The 21290-nt window shown below is 42.6% G+C and overlaps 1 protein-coding gene across 7 annotated transcripts in view; it reads left to right on the plus strand.

The window, feature by feature from the left end:
- Window positions 1-21290, plus strand: part of PLCG2 (phospholipase C gamma 2) — a 230942-nt gene that overhangs the window by 208728 nt on the left and 924 nt on the right. For all 7 annotated transcript variants that reach the window (XM_077986963.1, XM_077986964.1, XM_077986965.1 and 4 more), the window contains 5 exons: window positions 755-900; window positions 1786-1900; window positions 2856-3023; window positions 9113-9201; window positions 20688-20872. In XM_077986963.1, the coding sequence (XP_077843089.1) occupies window positions 755-900; window positions 1786-1900; window positions 2856-3023; window positions 9113-9201; window positions 20688-20872 (703 nt within the window). The remainder of the gene's footprint in view (window positions 1-754; window positions 901-1785; window positions 1901-2855; window positions 3024-9112; window positions 9202-20687; window positions 20873-21290) is intronic.

A 21290-nucleotide genomic window follows, 5' to 3' on the forward strand; every position in this document is an offset into this window, starting at 1 on the left:
CTTCTTGTAAGTGACATTAACCAGTTTTTCTCTTATTTAAGGAGCAATGACATTTTCTTTTCTGCAAACTATTTGTGCTTCTTACCTGATGTATCTGTGCAGTAGGTATTTATAGCATAGATGTATCAGAACTAAGAGGTTAAAAATTTATATTCATATATTTGTCATTTGAATTAAAATAGCCTATGCAATTTGTTTCTACATAGATACTTTTAGCAAGTTTGAATCTTTTCTTTTTTTTTTTTTTTTTGAGACGGAGTCTCGCTCTGTCGCCCAGGCTGGAGTGCAGTGGCGCAATCTCGGCTCACTGCAAGCTCCGCCTCCCGGGTTCACGCCATTCTCCTGCCTCAGCCTCCCGAGTAGCTGGGACTACAGGCGCCCGCCCCTGCGCCCGGCTAATTTTTTCTATTTTTAGTAGAGACGGGGTTTCACCATGGTCTCGATCTCCTGACCTTGTGATCCGCCCACCTCGGCCTCCCAAAATGCTGGGATTACAGGCGTGAGCCACCACGCCCGGCCTGAATCTTTTCTTTTATGATTCGGGAGTTTGTTACATACTTGGAAAGATGTTCCCCAGTATGGGATTTTGTTGTCTAGAAACCCTATATTTTCTTCGAGTGAGATACTTATTTGAACAGCTGCCTCACATTAATTTTGGGAAAAGGTGTCATTCATTCCGCACCTAGGAACTTGTGGCCTAGGAGGCCAGCACGCTCATGCCTGACTTACAGCAGGCCTTCACTTTCCTTCCCAGATAAGTTCATGCAGATGAATCACGCGTTGTTTTCTCTCAATGGGCGCACGGGCTACGTTCTGCAGCCTGAGAGCATGAGGGCAGAGAAATATGACCCAATGCCACCCGAGTCCCAGAGGAAGATCCTGATGACGCTGACGGTCAAGGTAAAGCCAGCCCTCCCTCCCTGCCAGGGGAGCCCGCTGCCCTCCCTGGGGGCTGCGCCGACGTTGCCTTGAGAGCGGGGAACCCATGGCTAGGAACGCTTGTTGTCTTGTTTAAACTAAACTATCCACATTCAGGCAGTGTTTGAGGATCTTTTCTTACAGTACACTCCACGGTCGTTTGGGAGAAGAGGAAAGGGAGGGGAAACCTCAAACCCACGTCCCCTTGTCGTCTGTGGGGGTGAGGTACGACCCTGTCTTTCTGGGGTCCCGGTGAGGTCAGCCTCTGGCTGGAAAGAGAAAGAAAACATGGGAAACAGGCATTTGGTCTTAATGGAGACATTTTTTCCCTTACTTTGTCCAGTTCCAGGGCTTGTTAAAATTCATCTGACTTCCAGAGAAAGTGTTGTTACTTTGTAAGAATTTTTGAAAAGTAGAGAAATGAATTGCATTTCTCATGAAATTAAGGGCAGTGGGGGGAAGAAGCACATGTAAACAGAGGCCTTTAAGTAAACTGCAGTTACAAAAAGAGTGCCACGTTGTCCCTCAGCCTTTCCTGGGGGCAGGGAGATCCAGTGATTAAGCTCTGCCTTGATCAGAGGCACCTCCTTGGGCATGGATGTGCATTCATGAGCTCAGGTGAGTTTTACCTGTTGAGTCAGGTGGCGTATGGGACTGAGACTCAGGCTGATGCTGAGGAACTGTGGGATATACCACAGTCCACCTTCATCCACCGCAGAAGGTTGCTCTGGCTTCTCCAATGAATTTGGGAAAATTAGGGCTGGCATTGAACTCATCCAGTGTCACTCTAGAACCCAGTCGCAATCCATGCTAGGCTGTCTGTTCAGGACCCCAGGAGGGTTCCAATGCTTCCCTTTGGTGTCCCAGGTTCTCGGTGCTCGCCATCTCCCCAAACTTGGACGAAGTATTGCCTGTCCTTTTGTAGAGGTGGAGATCTGTGGAGCCGACTATGACAACAACAAGTTCAAGACGACGGTTGTGAGTAAGTCGCCTTGGCCCCTCTGCTTTGAAACGTCCGGCCAGTGACTCCTTTGTGGGAGTGCTCTTCCTGGGGTATTTTGCAATACACTTCAGTTGTCCAAGGTTTTCTTTCCTCCCTCTTGCCCATGTGGCTCAGCTTGAGGAGGGGATACAAAGGGCCACTTTATTAAATCCTTAGACCTTCCCCAGTGCTGTTTGCCTGCCTGTAACTCAAGTCTGGAATCCTAGGTGAGGCCCTGACACTCGGTTGGTCCTCTTTGTGCAACAGCCCAATCGGATTGATCTACTGAGTCAAAGGCCAAGAGGCAGAGACATGGAGAGAGGGGGTGAACCTACATGGCTGACCTGACCCAGAGGATCAGCCTAACCTGGGGGAGCTCAGCCCCTAAAGGGCAGGAGGAATGCTTGCTCTTCCAGGAAAAGCCAGGAGGGAACCGTGAATGGTGGGCCTTCTAAGGCACAGGATCCTTGCTCCTCGTAAAAAGTAGCCCAATGAACAACTCAGATGCTGACTGAGTAAACTGACATTTATGGAGAGTTTCAGGATTGCTCCTTGCTTGCTCTGTGAGGCGGGGCTCTCACCTGCCAGCTGTAGAATCCCCTGCTGGTGGATGTGGCTCACAGGCTCTCTTCTCCTCTTTCATCTTTTCCAAATTCCACCTTCCTGCTCTGCAAACACCTCCCCTCTTCCCTTCTCCCCCATCCTGGGGAGGGGAGATGGGAGGTGGTCTCCTGCTCTGCTCACCAAGGGACCAGCCTGCAACAGCAGCTTCCAGGATTGCTCAAGGTGGGGTGAGGGAGTGAAGAAAATTACTCAGATTTTCTTAGATCTTGGCATAGATGCATATTTATTTACATGGTTGCTAAGGGGATTCATAGCTGAAGGATGCAGAGATTGTCTTACCAGAAGGGGGCAGCTCCAATGCGGCCTCTAATGAGCTTTGATCTCCTTCCAGATGATAATGGCCTCAGCCCTATCTGGGCTCCAACACAGGAGAAGGTGACATTTGAAATTTATGACCCAAACCTGGCATTTCTGCGCTTCGTGGTTTACGAAGAAGATATGTTCAGTGATCCCAACTTTCTTGCTCATGCCACTTACCCCATTAAAGCAATCAAATCAGGTAAGAGGCATTTTAATTAAGATGTTCAGTTTGGGCTGGCATTGTACTTTGGTTTGGCTGCTGGCTTCGGAAAGAATGAAAAATCATTTTTCCTGGTTTGGATGGAATCACTGTAAAACCGATTGGGTGGCTTGGAGAGCTGGTGCACGTACAGCCTGTCGTGTAGCACACAGGTGGGGGGAAGCGGGTGACAGGGGAGGCTATGCCCCTCGAAGTGGGATGTCTACATGCAAAATTGGATTGTTAGTGGATCGTCGACCTGGCACTGCAGTTTGATTTCATTTTGAAATATTATACACGGTTTGCTTCTCCCTAGCCAGGGCTAAGTCTGGGTTGATCTTCCTCCTGCTCTCTGGCTGGCAGTGTGAGAGGGTGGCAAGGGAGAGACCTTTGGCATCTTGGGGGGGAGTTACAATCCCAAGAGTCCAACTCCCCCAGATCCTTCAGAATTCACCTTCCCTTTGTATAAAATTGGGCGGGTTAATTTACTTCTTTGAATCGTTGGTTTTCTTCCCTGCTGAAGAAAACAGAAAACCCGTTCATGGTATGAGGAGGGTCATTTCGTATTTTTCTGCAACCAAGCCAAGCTGGGTCATAGGACCAGCGCTTAAGAACACTGTTGAATCCCAGATGCCTGAGCCCCTCCTGCACAGGTGAGACGGACACCTGCAGGTGAGGGGATTTGGGACTCTGCTGCTTCCAGAGCCAGTCGTTTACAAAAACAAAAAAACCGGCTCTCCTTAGCTTCTATGTATTTCCTTTCCCACTGGATTTTAGGTATAATGTTTGTCAAACAGGCCCTTGCTGGCTGTTGAATTTCCTTCTTCCTCTTCCTTTAGTATTTCTGATGCATGGTGCATGAGATCATAGATTCTTCCGGATTCCTCAAGAGGTCACTGTTCCCTTGTTTTCTGAGGATCATTTTTCAAGAGAAAGATGACTGTCATTTTTAGTTACTTATATAAAAATATAGTCTTTTGATGTTGTTTGGAAACCTAGGGCTCAACGAAGAGCCGAATTGGATCCTTTTTGTTTTCAGACATTCCCTCAACCTCCACCTTTCTTAGTATAATATCATAAACCTGACCATTTCTGCTACTGGGCAGGAGCCCACTTTCTGAGCAGCAGGCATGGTAGAAAATCCAGGTGCTGGCCGGGCACGGTGGCTCACACGTGTAATCCCAGCTACTTGGGAGGCTGAGGTTGCACCACTGCACTCCAGCCTAGGTGACAGAGCAAGACTCAAAAGAAAATGCAGGTTCCTGGACCCACCACAGGGTGCTGAGTCTGCCCAGGATGGGGCCAAGGAACGTGCATCTTTAGGCAGCTCCCCAGATGGTCCTTGGATGGCACTTTGAGAAAACCAAATTATGTCAAGGCTGCCTATCTTACCATTGAGGAAATGAATTCCTTAGCAAGTTAAGACTTTGGGAAAATGTTTAAACTTTGATTTTTTTTTTTTTTAGCACTCTAGAAATGTTCATTTTCATGAACATTGCTACTCTAGCAATAATAATGAATATTCATCTGTAAGAGGCCTGATATTTGGCAAGCCTTCTGGGTTAACTCACCCACACTGTAAACTATCTTTTTTTTTTTTTTTTTTAAGATAGAGTCTTGCTCTGTCGCTCAGGCTGGAGTGCAGTGCAGTGCGTGATCTCGGCTCACTGTAACCTCTGCCTCAGCCTCCTGAGTAGCTGGGACTCCAGGTGCACACTACCACATCTGGCTAATTTTTGTAGTTTTAGTAGAGGTGGAGTTTTGCCATGTTGGTCAGAAAAAAAGTGATGAGATTACGGCGTGAGCCACTGTGCCTGGCCTATGAACTACTTTAAACCCAGCACACTGAGACTGTGATTCCTTAATTTGCTTCTTTTAGATTAGTCTAATAAGGCTTAGGAATGAAACCAATTCTTCTGGTGCAGGAAGTGTAGCTTTTGGTACATCTTTACCTTCCTAGCCTTGATGCTGTAACAGACTTCTTTTTACGGTAACTGCCTGCCAGTTCCTCTACTGGACTCATCCAGCAGAGAGCGGCAGCTGTGCTGAAACCCCCTGGTTACCCTGACATCCTGTTGAAGGATGAAGGCCGTGAGCTTCATAACCCCTCCCATTGCCTTGCAGAGATGTCAGAGTTGATGATAAAACCTCCTTACCTTACTGGGCATCAAAGTGTGTCAATTCATCTGCAGAATACAATGACTTAGCTTGGAGATTTAGAAAAAACAAAGGTCAAAACCTCAAGGGAGATTAAAAATGTGACCTCGTCCTCCCCCGACTGTGAGATACTCTCAGCAGGGACCTTTCCTCGCTCCTTTCTAGCTCCTAGCAGTGCCTGGCACATCCATATTCATGGGAGGAATGAAATAGAGTGAACAGAAGGCATTGAGGGGCCTCCAAACTCAAAAAATAAACTTCGCCCATTGTCATTAGAGATGCACTTAAGCTTTTAAACCAGCTGGAGCGCAGGAAGGAAAGAAGCAGCCTTTATTGTGTTCGGTACCTTAAACTCTTTCTCTCTTAATCCTCACAGTAATCCTGTGAAAGGGGTTTTATCTTTGGTTTTAAAATTCTGAGCACTTCGAGGCCTAGAAACTATGACTTAACTTGCTCAAGGTCACACACCGGTAGGACCAGAGCTGAGATTCAAACCCAGGAATGTCTAATTTCGAACCCCGTGTTCTCTGTTCCCCGTGCTCCTCTGCAGGCTGCCCTCTCACTGGGCCCTCAAAGCCCGAAGCATTGATCTTACTTTAAAAGGTGTCTGTATTTCCCTTTCCCCTGTGAAATGACTAGAAACAAGAAGAAAAATCATTCTGTTTTGGGTGAGATTGGGAAACACCTTTGAGCAGACTCTAGTATACAAGGAGGGCTGCCCAGTGCATAAAAATGGGACTTGGGCAGTGAGAGAAGGTACGCAGAGCTGGAGATAGCTGGCCATGGGGGCAGAGCTCATGTCTCCGATTTAAGAGGCACACGCCTAGTGTCAGATAGTACTGTCTGGCCTGGAACCATGCTACTGGAGTGCACAGGCTACCCGATAGCCTCCCGGAACACCATAGAGCAGTCATTCCAGTTCATTCTAACAGTCAATCAGCAGCTAGACTGTATTAGTCCGTTCTCACACGGCTATAAAGACATACTTGAGACTGGGTAATTTATGAAGAAAAGAGGTTTGATTGACTCACAGTTCTGCAGGCTGTACAGGCTTTTGTTTCTGGGGAGGCCTCAGGAAATTTGCAATCCTGCTACGAGGAGAAACCAGCACATATTTACATCGTCAGCAGGAGGAAAAGAGAGCGAGTGAAGGGGGAGGTACTACACACTTTTAAACAACCCCATCTCGTGAGAACTCACTATCATGAGATCAGCAAGTGGGAAGTCCACCCCCATGATCCAGTCACCTCCCACCAGGCCCCAGCTCCAACACTGGGGATCACAATTCAACATGAGATTTGGGTGGGGACACAGAGCCAAACCGTAACATAGACTTAATTCTTCCCCACTGTCCACAGATTAGCTCATTAGAGGTGCAGAATCTCAGGCTTCACCCCAGACTTCCCAAGTCAGAGTCTGCAGTTTAACAAGATTCACAGGTGATTCATATTTGCATTAATGTTGGCCTATCACTGGGCTAGACTGCAAGAATTCTGTGAGGCTTTATCAAGGCAAAAAACGAACTAGCAACAAAGATCACATTGTAGCCGTAGGGCAAAAATAGGTCAGAAGACTTCACAGCAGTATATTCAATGAGAGCAGTGTCCCCAAAACCCTACCAGGAAAAGAGTGGGTATAAAACCTGAATGTTTTATACCCACTCAAACTGGCATTCAACTATAAAATCAAAGGATGGATGCTCTCAAACATGCACAGCTCAGGAATTCTGTGTCCCGTGGGCTCATTTTGAAGAGAACAAAAGAGGACACATTTAGCCAACGAAGGCATCCACAGAGTTCAGTAAGATGATGAGCATCGAGCCATTAAAAATAAATTTGTACATTTCCTTCTGTATAAAAAGACGAACACTGTAAACCAATACTGAGCCCTGGGTGGTGAGATGCATGCTGGGGAAAGTATAGTGATGTCTTTGTCATACTTTGAATTGTACACATAAATTAGATGGATTGATGGGCGGATAAATCCATGACAAAACAAGCACAGTCAGCCCTCTGGATCTGTGGACTCAACCAACCAAGCTTGGATTGAAAATATTTTTGAAAACGTTATGTATCGAACATATACAGACTTTTTTCTTATTCCTTAATACAGTATAACAATTACACAGTATTTGTATTGTCTTGGGTATTCAAGTAATCTAGAGATAATTTAAAGTATATGGGAGGATGTGCATAGGTTATATGCAAATAATACATCATTTAATTATTTAGAGATAGGGTCTTCCTCTGTCACTGAGGCTGAAATTCAGTGGTGTGATCATAGCTCATGGCAGCTTCAGACTCCTGGGTTCAAGCAATCCTCCTGCCTTAGTCTCCCTAGTAGCTGGGACTACAGGTGTGCATCACCGTGCCCAGCTAAATTTTTTATTTTATTTTTTGTAGAGATGGGGTCTTGCTATGTTGCCTAGGCTAGTCTTGAACCCCTGGTTTCAAGTGATCCTCCTGCCTTGCCCTCCCCAATCGCCAGGATTATAGGCATGAGCCACCATACTTGGCCAACTATGTCATTTCATATCAGGGACTTGAGCATCCAAGGAGTTTGGTATCTGGGGAAGTCCTGAATGAGTCCCCCATAGATATCAAGGGACAACCGTAGAGTGAAAGTTTCATACAATCTAGGTGGTGGGTATACAAGTGTTCTTTGTAATATTTTTTTAGTGTTGCTGTATGTTTAAGAATTTTATATTAAAATGCCAGAAAAACATAAGCCTCCCTTTGTGGGAGAATTATGGTTACAAAATGGAATGCAAATATTATACACCATGTCCATATAGAAATCATACATCTTAGGGGTGTAAAAGGAGAAGCTGGGGAAACAAAAGGAGAAAAGGTACAGGTTTGTGTAAGTATGCGACTTTCCTCTTCATAAGCAGTGGAAAGTGAGATTCAATGGATATTGTTTGAAGGTGATAAATCAACTGAGAGTATAAAATGTTCCGAGAGAAATAAGCCCAAAATCTGAATGGTGGAAGGCACAGAGGAAACAGTGGGAGGGTCCTATTTTGGGCATTGCTTGTCTTGGAGAATCAGTAGATATGATATAAATGCTTTCAAGACAAACTAGGACCACAGAAACGATCTCTAAGATACAATGCTAACTGGTAAGGCACTATCATTTGTGATTTAAAAGCAACTCAAACATATGCATAGGCAGTCTTGGGAAAGATACTGTTAACAATGGTTGCTTTTAGGACAGAGAGGAGGATTGGGTGGGAGTGACAGTTCTGTTTTAGCCCTGTGTTCATTTATAGTAAATTAAAAGAAGCCAGCAACCAACCTTTGAGATGTGTTGCCTTAAACATTACTGAATGGGGGTGGGGAAGATTCAGCTCCAACTCGCCCCCACCCTTCAGCCCTAAATAAAAAGAAACATTTAAATGACTGTCAAACACAGGTCCTACTTGTAAACAGGGAATGGCTTTTGGAGGAGGAAGATCAATACTGCTATGAACTACTAAGGGACAGAAAGATTTCCTCCCATTGGAAATCTTTAAAGATAAAACACACTCCCTGGTCCTGTGCTTTGTAAGGCTCTAAGTGGAGGAAATGGATGAGGATTCACTACTCTTTTGGTCTCAGGAGTATTTAAGGAATTGAACCACAGCTGCAATCACTACACTCAATGTGGAATGTTCTGTGGGTTTTAATTTCTTCTGAGTGAATCATTTTTATTTCTAGATGGTAGATATTTTTAACCTTGCTTCCCTGTATGGACCAGTCAGTCATGGCTGTTGGCCTGTGTCCCTAACCATCAGGATAGGACCTCCGGCTTCCACAAAGTCAGCCCCCAGCAGGGGGCACTGACTTCTCTTCTCTTTGAACTAGGCCTGTGATCCCTGGGTATCCTCCAAAAAAATCTAAGGTCTGACATTAATTACCTGCCTTTGCATCTTCCTCCTTGTTCTGCTTCAGGATTCAGGTCTGTTCCTCTGAAGAACGGGTACAGCGAGGACATAGAGCTGGCTTCCCTCCTGGTTTTCTGTGAGATGCGGCCAGTCCTGGTGAGTGGAGATACGCCAGTGAGGGTTCCCTGAGCCATGCCTGCTGGTGGGGATAGAAATGGCCTATGAATACCATTGGCTGATGGACTTAAGCCCATTGAGAATTATCTAGCCCAAGCATGAGACATCATACAAGAATTCCTTTTTGCTAATTCCCCAGAGTTTCCTGGGTTTTCCCTCCCAGCATCCTCCTTTCTTGGAGAATGCTGTGTGATTCTGCGTAGGCAGTGAAGGAAAGGGTGCCGGTACTTGTAAGTTCCTCATAGTTTCATTTCAGCAAGAGCTGGGCCAGATGATGCCTTCCTAGATAGACTCATCCTTTCTGGATGCTTTTTTGGTGCCAGTGGGTCTTTAGGAATCCTGTCAAAAAGTCTGATAGCCTCCAGTGAGGGCCTGTCTTGGCCTGTCCTGGGGACAAAAATGCATGAACCCCAACTTCTCTCTAGAGAAGACTGAAGGAGACTTCCTTCCTGGTTCTTTTGATTTTCCCAGGCCTTGAAGATACTGAGTCTCTCCTTTGATTAATCAGTTTGGATAGGCTTGGTCTTGAGCTGTATTTAAAAATGTGGCAAGTTTGCTCAGGATGAAGGGTTAAGAGTGGAGCTCCCTGCTGGGTGGAGTCAGGGCTTGGGTTTGGGTAGATGACTGGGTATTTACTTACTGTGATTCTGGGGCTCCAGAGACTCGATGATGGCGCCTCTCATAGGCTCAGACCCACCTATCAGGCCTATGTTTTTGCAGTGCCTGACCCGTAGGCAGTACCATCTCCCAGGATCTTTTCATTCCCCCTACTGCAGAACCGCAAAGCTCGACATGGGCTAAAGCTTGACATGGGCTGAGTTCTGTGGTCAGATTCTCTTTGGCTGACCTAAAAAACTGTAGTTCTAAATCCCAGTGGGTTGATGTGGGCTTGGTTAGTGCCCCCCAATACCCATCTTGTTTTCTCATTTTGGTTGTTTTCCAGATAGAGAAATCAGGGTCTGTAATTTGGCTATAAAAACTAAACAGGGATATTCAGACCTTTGAACAGCCATAACAGTCCATGCAATAAAAATTCATGAACTTGACTCAGAGGAGGGAATATTAGGCTTTTCTGCATAGCCATTTCCCTATGTGCAGCTTTTGCAACTTTGGTAGTTTTCCACTCCCAGGGCATTTTTAGGAGCACTGAGATGAAAGAAGATGCAGTAAGGGAAGACCCAGGCACAGTGGCTCACGTCTGTAATCCCAGCACTTTGGGAGGCTGAGACAGGAGGATAGCTCAAGCCTGGGTGGCGGAGGTTGCACTGAGCTGAGACTGTGCCACTGCACTCCAGCCCGGGTGACAGAGTGAGACCCTGTCTCAAGGAAAAAAAAAATAAGGGAAGAAAGAGCAGGAAAAACTGCTGAGAGGGACTTAAAAAGCACAGCTGTTAGGGACCAAAGAGCCTGAGACAGTCTCACTTTTCAATGGCCTAAAATAAACTTCACCAGCATTTAAATGACTGTGTGAGTCTTCCATCAAGTAGAATGACCATAAATTAATTACACCCCAAGCCGAGCATTTAGATGGAATCCATTTACAAACAAGGCGATCATGCACAGCTTTAGGTGAGTACCCTTTTCCTCCTTTATGCCAGAATTCTTTCCTGAGGATCAGTACTCAGATATAGAATTAGTGGGATCAATTAATTTAGCTGAATGGTAAAACTGTAAAACCTGGGCTTTAGCAGAAGCCTTAAACTAGTGAGCACGAAGACCCTTTGCTTAGTTAAGCTTATCCCTTCCCAGCTCACCAAAGGATCTGGGATTTGCGCATCTGTTGCCCGGGGAAAGCGAACCGGTGCTGCTCTCTCTATACATAAAACCCCTCTGCAGACACTTCACAGAAAAGTCAAGTGATAGAAATGGTTTTAGATGATGGTAGGGCAGCATTTGCCTAGGCCTGCTGCTCTGCAAGGCTGCTGTAAACAACCGGAAGCATCATAAATAATTTAAGTGATTAGGTATCACCAGCAGCAGAGAAAATTAGTATATTTAAAAGAAAATTGTGTTGATGCAGATTTGACTTCCTTGATGAGGGAAGCTTAATGCTGGGGCTGCCACTGTAGGGAGTAGGGGGCGTTGTATGGGGTTCTAAATGGAAAGTCAATGCTCGCAAATCTTCTTTCTGAAAGTTTTCTTTAGTTCAGCTGCTAGCTCTTGAGATTTCATTTAATTCCACATCTGTCACCTGGTTTTGTGCCACTCACAGGTGCAGCTTGGCATTTCTGTCCACACTGGGATGAGAAGTCGCTCTTGGAAGCCGAGCTGAATTGCATTCGGTAGACCTGGGCTTTCTCCTTAATGCCCACGGTCATACCTTTTATTTATTACCATATCCTCTGGAAGCCAGGGAAAAACTCTGGTAAACAGCCTCAAGACAGCGTTTTCTGAGCAAATGATTGATCCAGTAAGGGCTAAAATGGAGTTTGCTCATAAAACATTTGCTGAGATAGATTTTACAGCCCCAGAAAACTGTCAATAAGCACTTTAAACACCTTCTGAAGAAGCCATTTACATGTCACAATTACTTTATCAAGTCGCAGGCCTTTACTTTGTTAGCAGTATGTTTAGTTTATAAAGAGTATTTTCAGCACCATTTTATTACCTACTGTATTTGAAGATGTAAGGAAAGAAAGGTGGGGGAGTTGAAGAGAGTCCTCACAAACAGCCTGTATCTAACCACTGTTACCATCTTGGTAGATTTCCATTGCCTGATGATTTTTTGTATATGATATTTCCATAGTCGGATTCATACAGGTGCCCTTTCCTACTTCGCCGACGACTTTAAATGATTTTCAAAGCCATTGATGCCTGTTTCATTACGTGTGGGTCCCTAATTCACTTATTCTCCTACTAATGGAGAGTTAAGTCATTGGCAGTTTTTTACTTTATAAATAATATAGGTCTTCATGTAACATTTTCTGATTAAAAATTATTTCCCAAGGCTAGATATTTAGCAATGGAATAATAAATCAAAGAAAAAAGGACCATGTATTTTTACCTGCATGTCAAATTGTTCTCTGAAAGTAAATAGTTTCTCTTAAGTTGATGTATTACATCCAATCTTGCCATTAACTGGAATAGGCCTTCACTGGAATGATTTAACATGGTGAGATCCCGAAGAATGGGACTGGGGAAAATAGGAAAGCTTAAATATCCATTATCTTCCCTGGGCAAACTGGCCATTTCTGGAGGGCACATTTGAGAAAACTGGCTGCCCCAGGACCTGTTTAGTACTGATCCTGGGTGAACTGGGTTCTGTTTTGTGCTGGGTAGCAGCTAAAGTGCAAGGGGTACAGAGGCCCTTCCTTAGAGTGAAAGAAAACCCAGGATGCTGTCAACTAGATTAAGGCTTATCCTAGATCAGATGCGTGAATCCCTTTGTAGAAGAGTGCACACTTTAGAATCCTGGAGGTACAGGACTGGGAGCTGCACTCTAGCACTGAGCTGGTCCTGGTTTTTGAGGTTGGGAAAGATTTCCTCACACTTGGGGAGAACTTGGGGGACACAAAGGCCTTCCTTATGCCTCATCAGCTAAAGCTGGTCAGTTTGCCCAGTGCTGGCTCCAAAGAGCAAAAACTGCTGTGTTTACCATCTATGACCCAACAGTTTGACATGACTACTGAACAGACAAAACCATGAGCATGCAGTGGAAAAAGAGGAAGACAAAGGTACACACCTGGAACAGGTGGCTGGCAGTTGAAACTGAGCCAATGGAAGCCTCAGATGATGAGAATTGTAACACATAACTCATAGGATCTTTCAAAGACATCCAAGTAGAGCACTGGAAAAAGCTTTCTGGAATTCAAAGACAAGACCTGATTTGTTGAATTAAAACATTGGGTATGTAAAGCGATCTGCATTAGTGACCCCAAAGATAATGTGAAGGAAATGTCTCACAATCTAGGGCAACCCCACCATGAGATGGAAAGAAAGGAAAAGGTGGGCTGGGAGGACAGATGCCAAGGACCTAATATGAAAGCATGTCCCAAAGGACAAAGTGAAACAGATGGTGCAAAGCTATTAATGAAACAGCGAATAGAGGAAGTGTTTCTCTGATCTGCTGTTTGTGAGGGCCCACTTGGTTGCAGGTGGGATGAATAGAAAACACATCCATACCCTTAGTAATATTTTAGTAAAAATGTTAAATTCCAAGGATAAATTAAAAAACCTGGACTTGCAACACACTAGTTGTGTGTAAAGGAACTGAATAAGTCTAATATCTGACTTGTCCTCTTTAGCGCTGAAAACTAAAAGACTCCCCAAATGGGTAGAATGTGGACTAGGAAGACAGAATAATTCAGTGTCCAGTCCCCCACATGTCAAGGAATTTCAAAATATGCAATATTTTAGATATATCAGGTATCCTACTCAAGGGAAATCTTGAGGCAGCCCTGAATCAATGATATTTTAGTCAGAAGAGAAACTTTTAGGTGGGGAGGTGAAGAGAGGGAAACCAGTGGATAATTAATTTTGCAGTACAATTACATCTTACAGGAGGATGACAGCGTGATTAAAATTTTGTCATGGTAAATATTAAACAAGAATTTTTGAATTGGAAGAAATATACCGTAATAAAAAATGCTAATCAAAAGCTGAAAAATAATCAAGTATCAACAAAACACAGGCATGGACAGGTTAAATTAAAGGTATCCTAAAGGGTATTTCAACTTTGATGACTGGGGAATCAGTCAATAAATAAACTATACTGCAGAGGGAGAGTTAATGCTACATTTGATGTTAAAGGAAACTGTGATTTTAGTTAGCATTGTTAAACTGAGGGTAACCGCTGGCAGAATTGAAAAGCAGAGGAGGAAAAAAGGAGATCAACATAAACTTGACAGAGTAAAAATAAGGTAAAGAATCAGAAGAAATTAAAGCAAAGTAAAATGTATAGTAATTGAAGTGAAATGGATAAGAACTTACATTTAATTTGGTGAATAGGCTGAATCCTCCTATTAGAAAATAAATCTAACTGCAATGTTTATAAGAACAGGCCTAAAGGCAAGGTAAATAAAACAAATAGGAATGGATGGAAGAGTTACTGGGAAAATTGGGAAGGAAAAGTTAACATCAAACTAGAATTTAGGATCAGAAGTACTACAGTGTATTAAGATGAACAGTATGTTATGATAAAATGCTTGTTTTCTAAAGGGATATAAAAGTCATTAGCAAACAGCATAGTACCTAAGTATATAAAACAAAAGTTCCTACAAATACAAAGACAACTGTATAAAGAAAAAATCTTTCAGAATTTGGAGAGTCTAGTATATAGGAGATCAGCGAAGATATAATATCAAAATAATTTGCCTTAAGAAATATACAACTTTGTGTCCTACAAATGGCTAATATACACTATTTTCTTCTATTTCTCAAACTTTATAAATTTGATTGCATCCTTTCTTAGAAAGAAAACCTTAACACATTTTTTAAAAATCATAATTTCATAGGTCATTGGCTATAACTTGACAAGATTCGAAAGATATAAAAAGATGGTAAAATTATTCATGATTTGAATATAATAATTTTCTAAATATATTAAAACAAGTAAATTACCTAAAAGTAAAACATTTATGCCATAGTTACATTTAGAAGAGGAAAGTGCTCGCCTTAAAACTTCACAAAGACTGAAGACTACTAAGTATTCATCTTAAGAACTTTTAAAACACCAGTAAAATAGAACAAAGGAATAAAAGAGAGATAGAAGCCAACTGAATAAAACACAAATCAAAAAAAGATAAAGAATAAAACACTCTTGTTTATCAAAAAGGCCAAATTTTGTTTTGAGACAGTGTTTTTTTCTTGTCACCCAGGCTGGAGTACAGTGGTGTGATCATGGCTCACTACAGCCTTGACCTCCTGGGCTCAAGTGATCTTCCTGAGTAGCTGGGACTACAGGCATATGCCACCATGCCTGGCTAATTAAAAATTTTTTGTGTGTGTATGGAGACACGGCCCTGCTTTGCTGCCTAGGCTGCTCTCAGATCCTCCTGCCTTAGCCTCCCCAAATGCTGGAATTACACGTGTCAGCCACTGTGTCTAGCCCCCAAAAGACCAGTTAAACTCTTTGCCTACTTAATAAAAGAACAAAAAGGAAAAACATGTAATAGTAAACACTGGAAAGGAGACTGAACCCCAAATAATAAAGTAGAGCAAATGGATGATTGCCTTAAATTATTCTGAAAAGCAGTAGAAAAGTTAAAATACCTATTAGATAAAACAGGTTTAGGATCTAGATGGTTTTATAGCTTAGTTTTATCTTCATTTAAATAATGTAATTCCAATTTTACTCCACCGAAGTAAAAACAATGGAAATCCTTCCTCTGTCTTGAAGCTATACAATGTTCATATCAAAACTGGAGAGAGAGTACTCCTAGCTTTCCTCTAACCTCATTCAGCCATAGATCAATGTCATGTGTGAATATAGATGTTAAACTTAAAAAAAAATAGCAAATGTCCAGCTGTTTACTAGAAGAGCAATATATTACAACTAAGCATTTATTCCGGGAATGCAAGGATGGTTTAACAGTGGCACAGTTAGCAACAAATTAAATATGAAAAAAGCATAAACTAGTAGATGCCATAAATGTAATCAGCCAAATGAAATAATCAGTATAATTGTAGAAAAAAGGTCAGGTGATCTCTATTCTATACAAATTTAAACTATACAAATTCTGATTGTATAGTTTACAAAACAGGAAGACTTCAATTTTAAAGAGAGACTTTGTCTTGTATTTATTGAATGTAACCACTTCTCTCTGTTCTGGAAGTAACAAACAAATGTGGTGTAGGAGGAAGGGACAAATGGGAAATCCCATTTGTGTTACTGGCAAAAACCATTAACACATTTAGGAGTAATTTAAATAAAGGTATACAACTTATATAAGGAAAAACATAAAATCTTATTAAAAAACACCATGTGAACAAGTAGAAATTTATACCAACTCTTCCAAAATTAATGTTTGATTGGAATTGGAGATATCAGTATAAACTCACTTAAGTTACATATATACTTATATATAGATTCACACATAGGTAGATGAATAAATGTGTGTTTACATGTTACTACAAATACATACATATCCTAGCTCACTCTGCTGAGTGCCTAGAATTAATGACACCCCAGTCATTGGCTTCTGAATTCCAGATATTGCCAAATATCATATTCCAATAAAAAGAAATAAGGGCTCCTTAGACAAGTGGTTGATTTCCAGACTTGGGATAAATAAAATATAAAAAGAACCTGGAGCATCTTAACATTTCAGTAAATAAAGAAGTGCTGAAAAAATGGTGGCATCAAAGGGGCCTAAGAACCAACCAGGGAGAGCTCCCAATGGCCACAGCTGGAACAATTTGCATAGCAAAATAATATTGGATTCTAGCACACGGAATGAAATAGCTACGTGTCTGTGAATGAATGAATACATGAGAGAGAAGAGTCAGTCCTCCCCACAAACGAATTCTGATTAATAAATGTAGAAGGAATGAAGAAACTAGAAAATCACTATCGAAACAGCATAGCACTAACTGCTGCAGTAAGACCTACTGATGAATGCTAAATGAAAGTTGGAAGAGAAATGTATTTCCATTGTCCCAAAAGTGTCTTCCTCCAAGAAATGTATCAATTAGAAGAAAATAGCAGCTTTACAGCAGATAGACCCTGCAGGCACCATTTTAATCAGATGATCAGTGTTACCAACCACCTGGAATAAGGCATGTTGAAATCACGTCCTTCCTGATGTGAGACACTGAGAAGGGTACATTGCTTCTGTGACCTTCTTGCCAAAACTGCGTCACCTCAAACAAAATAGAAGAAGACACCAGACAAATGAAAGTTGCTAGACATTCATGCAAAATAACTGACTAGTACTCTTCCAAAGTGTCCTGAAGGAGGAATGAGGAAACCATACCGATTGTAGGAGACTAAGGTAGCACAGTGACTAAAGGTTGTGTGGGATCCCAGATTTGATGTGGGAACAGGAAAAGGACATTGGTAGAAAATCCAATGAAATATGAATAAGATCTGTAGTTTTAGTATTGCACCGATATTAATTTCTTAGTTTTGATACTTGTACTGTGGTTGTGCGAGATGTTAACACTGTGGAGTCTAGGTGGTTGGGGTATGTAGAACATTGTACTATTACTGTACTTTTTTGTAAGCTTAAACTTCCAACATAAAACAATTTAAAAAGTATTGGTGGGGGAAAAACTTCACTTTTGTGTATTTTCCCCCCACCCAACAAACAGGAAAAAAAAATAAATAAAGGCAGAGAATGCCATAAAGATTTTGTCTCAGGCCAGGTAAAACTTAATACCAAAGGCTTCCTTTATTTTCTAATAAAATAAACTAAATTTTTAAGTGAAAACTCAGACTCAAAAGAAATCCAGGAAATAAGTATTACAAAATGCTTTCTCTTGACTAGAATGGTGGTTCCTCAAGTCAAGAAGACTGGTTCACTTGCTGTAGAGTTATTCAGTAAATGGTTTCTATCTTTTATGTTCTTTTCTGAATGTGCATTCTATCTCATATATATATAGTGTACCCAGGACTACAGTATGTAATATAGCTGTAAATATTTTGGGACTCAGAAAAGGTGATAAAGGGCTGCAGTTACAGAAGCATTCATAGAAAAAGTGAATTTTGAATTTGCACCTGAATAACAAATACTCATTATGTAGAATAAAACAATAGAAGCCATTTTCTTCTAGGTGCAGACAAGAGGAAAGAGAGACCTTTCATGGTATATAATTAAGACTTAAATGGGGTTTTCGTTTTGCTTTATTTTTTGAGACAGGGTCTCATTGTCTTACCCAGGCTGGAGTACAGTGGCATGATCGTGGCTTACTGCAGACTTAACCTCCTGGGCTCATGTGATCTTATCCCCTCAGCCTCCTGAATAGCTGGGAGTACAGGGTATGCCACCATGCCCGGCTAATTTTCACATTTTTTATAGAAACAGGGTCCCACTATGTTGCCCAGGCTGGTCTTGAACTCCTGGTCAAGCATTCCCCCCACCTCAGCCTCCCAAAGTGCTGGGATTACAGACCTGAGGCACTGTGCCCGGCGACTTTATTCTTTTTTTTTTTTTAACTTTTCCTTGAACTTTATTCTTTAAATTTTTACTTTAAGTTCCAGGATACAAGTGCAGAACGTGTAGGTTTGTTACATGTGCCATGGTGGTTTGCTGCACTCATCAACCTGTCATCTAGGTTTTAAGTCTCACATGCATTAGCTGTTTGTCCTAATGCTCTCCCTCCCCCCATCCCCCGACTAACGCTGGTGTGTGTTATTCCCCTCCCTGTGTCCTCATTGTTCAACTCCCACTTATGAGTGAGAACATGTGGTATTTTGTTTTCTGTTCCTGTGTTAGTTTGCTGAGGATGATGGCTTCCAGCGTCATCCATGTCCCTGCAAAGGACATTATCTCATTCCTTTTTATGGCTGCATAGTGTTCCATGCTGTATATGTACCACATTTTCCTTATCTAGTCTGTCATTGATGGGCATTTGGGTTGGTTCCATGTCTTTGCTGTTGTACACAGTGCTGCAATAAACGTACATGTGCATGGGTCTTTATAGTAGAATGATTTATATTCCTTTGGGTACGTACCCAGTAATGGGATTGCTGGGTCAAATGGTATTTCTTGTTCTAGATCCTTGAGGAACCACCATACTGTCTTCCACAATGGTGGAACTAATTTTCATTCCCACCAACAGTGTAAGTTTCCTATTTTTCCACAGCCTCACCAGCATCTATTGTTTGACTTTTTAATATGCTTTATTCTTCACAGGGAGGAAAGCTATGTATTCCCTTTAGGAAGGGAATACATTTAAGTGAAGTCATTACTGACTCTTCCCAGTGCCTCACTTGACACATTCACTTAATCACCAAGGACAGCCCATTTTACCTTTGCTTACTCTTCAACCTTTGCAAACAGCTGGAATAACCATTTTGTCTCCCCCTTCTCCAAAGTCACAGTTCCAGCTGTTACCCTGGGGACTGTTTTGTTAGGTCATTAAAGTAAGAATAAAACCTTGCAGAGTATGGTTCGAGTCCATGTTTTTCTAAAAGTAAATGACAAAGGATCTTGTTTGTGCACCTTGACACATGTTTTTGTAGCACAGGAGTCTTTCACTTGAACTCCATCAGGAAAGGCCAATTGACTTGACCTCCGGCAAAGCCAAGCTTCACACAGTAGTCAGTGACCCTCTGAAACAGATGAGGTACAACATCCTTATCCTCCCTCTGCACTGAAACCCAAACTCCCTACCCTGAGTGGGTTTTATCTTTTTGTCTCCCCTAGTATAATGTACTATTTTGGCTCCTGCAACTGAAAAGTTTAGGAGTAGGTCTTGTTTCAGTCATGGCTGAATCTCTGTGCTCACGCAGTGGCTGTTTTCCTCTTTTTTTGGCACATTCCCAACTTCTTGACACAATAGCAGTGTGGCCATGACAGGACCACACTCACTCTTTCACCTGATCCAAGAAAAGACACTCTACCCAGAACACCAATGAAACTCCCACAGATGCGTCTAGTTGGCCCTTGATTGGGTCATGTGCCTGGAGGTGGTACTGGTGGGGGAAGTAGAAATCATTACCGGCTACAGGTGAGGCACATGCCCATCTCTGCAAGGTGTAATTTACGATACCTTGGCTTTTTTGGGTAACAGCTTTGAGAGATAATTCATATAACCACATATCATATCATCACTCATTTAAAGTGTACAATTCAATGGTTTATAGCCTATTACGTGTTGTACAGTCATGGCCACAATCAATTTTAGAACATTTCCAACACCCAAAAAGGAAATCTCATGTTCATTAGCTGCTGCCACTCACTCCATCCCTCAGACCCTGGTAACCTTTAATCTACTTTGTCTCTAAGATTTTGCTAGTTCTGGACACTTCATATAAATGGCATCGCGCAATATGTGATCTTTTAGAGTTGGGCTCTTTCACTTAGAATAATGTTTTCAAGGTTCATCCATGTTGCAGCTTGTTACCTTGCCTTTTAAGACCCTGAAAAGATTTTAAATTATCTGCCTCTTGCCTGCCTTGTTGCTCTCATGTCATGCTGTTTTTTCTCCTCTGCTGGGTTCCACTTTAAGCATGCAGCTGCTTAGATGCTTTTGCAGTTAAAGACCAGAAGGTGACATGTAGACCAAGGGAAAACCGGAATAGATTAGGAAATAGGATCTACGGGCAGTGTAGTAATTATTTCAATGTTTTGCAATAAAGCGACAGTGTAAAGACCAAGCACTTTTTAGACGGCTTGCTTCCCACACAATAAATAATTGTGTTTTATGTTTGGTAAAAATAGGCCCTGTCTCTTCTGGGCTAATCCAAGTTGCAAAACTTCTGCCCCATGTTCCCTTCAGGTGTGCTTGTGAGATGCCGCGTTCACATTTTGGTTTGGAAGGTATAGTCACCACATGGTTGTTCTCTCCCCCGCATCCTGCAGGAGAGCGAAGAGGAACTTTACTCCTCCTGTCGCCAGCTAAGGAGGCGGCAAGAAGAACTGAACAACCAACTCTTTCTGTATGACACACACCAGAACTTGCGCAATGCCAACCGGGATGCCCTGGTTAAAGAGTTCAATGTTAATGAGAACCAGCTCCAGCTGTACCAGGAGAAATGCAACAAGAGGTAGGTCAGCCCCTCCACCTGCAAACTTTTGGGAGGTCTCTAGGCACAGTGATATTGGGCACCAGGGGCCAGGCTTCTGGAAAGCCCTCTGAGTTGCTTTCTTCAGAAATCCTTGGCCGGGCATGGTGGCTTATGGGCCAGGCATGGTGGCTCATGCCTGTAATCCCAGCACTTTGGGAGGCTGAGGTGGTCGGATCACCTGAGGTCAGGAGTTCAAGACCAGCATGCTCAACATGGAGAAACGCAGTCTCCACTGAAAATACAAAAATTAGCCAGGCGTGGTGGCAGGTGCCTGTAATCCCGGCTACTCTGGAGGCTGAGGCAGGAGACTCGGAACTTGGGAGGCAGAGGCTGCAGTGAGCCAAGATCGCGCCATTGCACTCTAGCCTGGGCAACAGAGGGAGACTCCATCTCAAAA

Source organism: Macaca mulatta, chromosome 20, assembly GCF_049350105.2.
Source record: "Macaca mulatta isolate MMU2019108-1 chromosome 20, T2T-MMU8v2.0, whole genome shotgun sequence".
NCBI lineage: Eukaryota > Metazoa > Chordata > Mammalia > Primates > Cercopithecidae > Macaca > Macaca mulatta.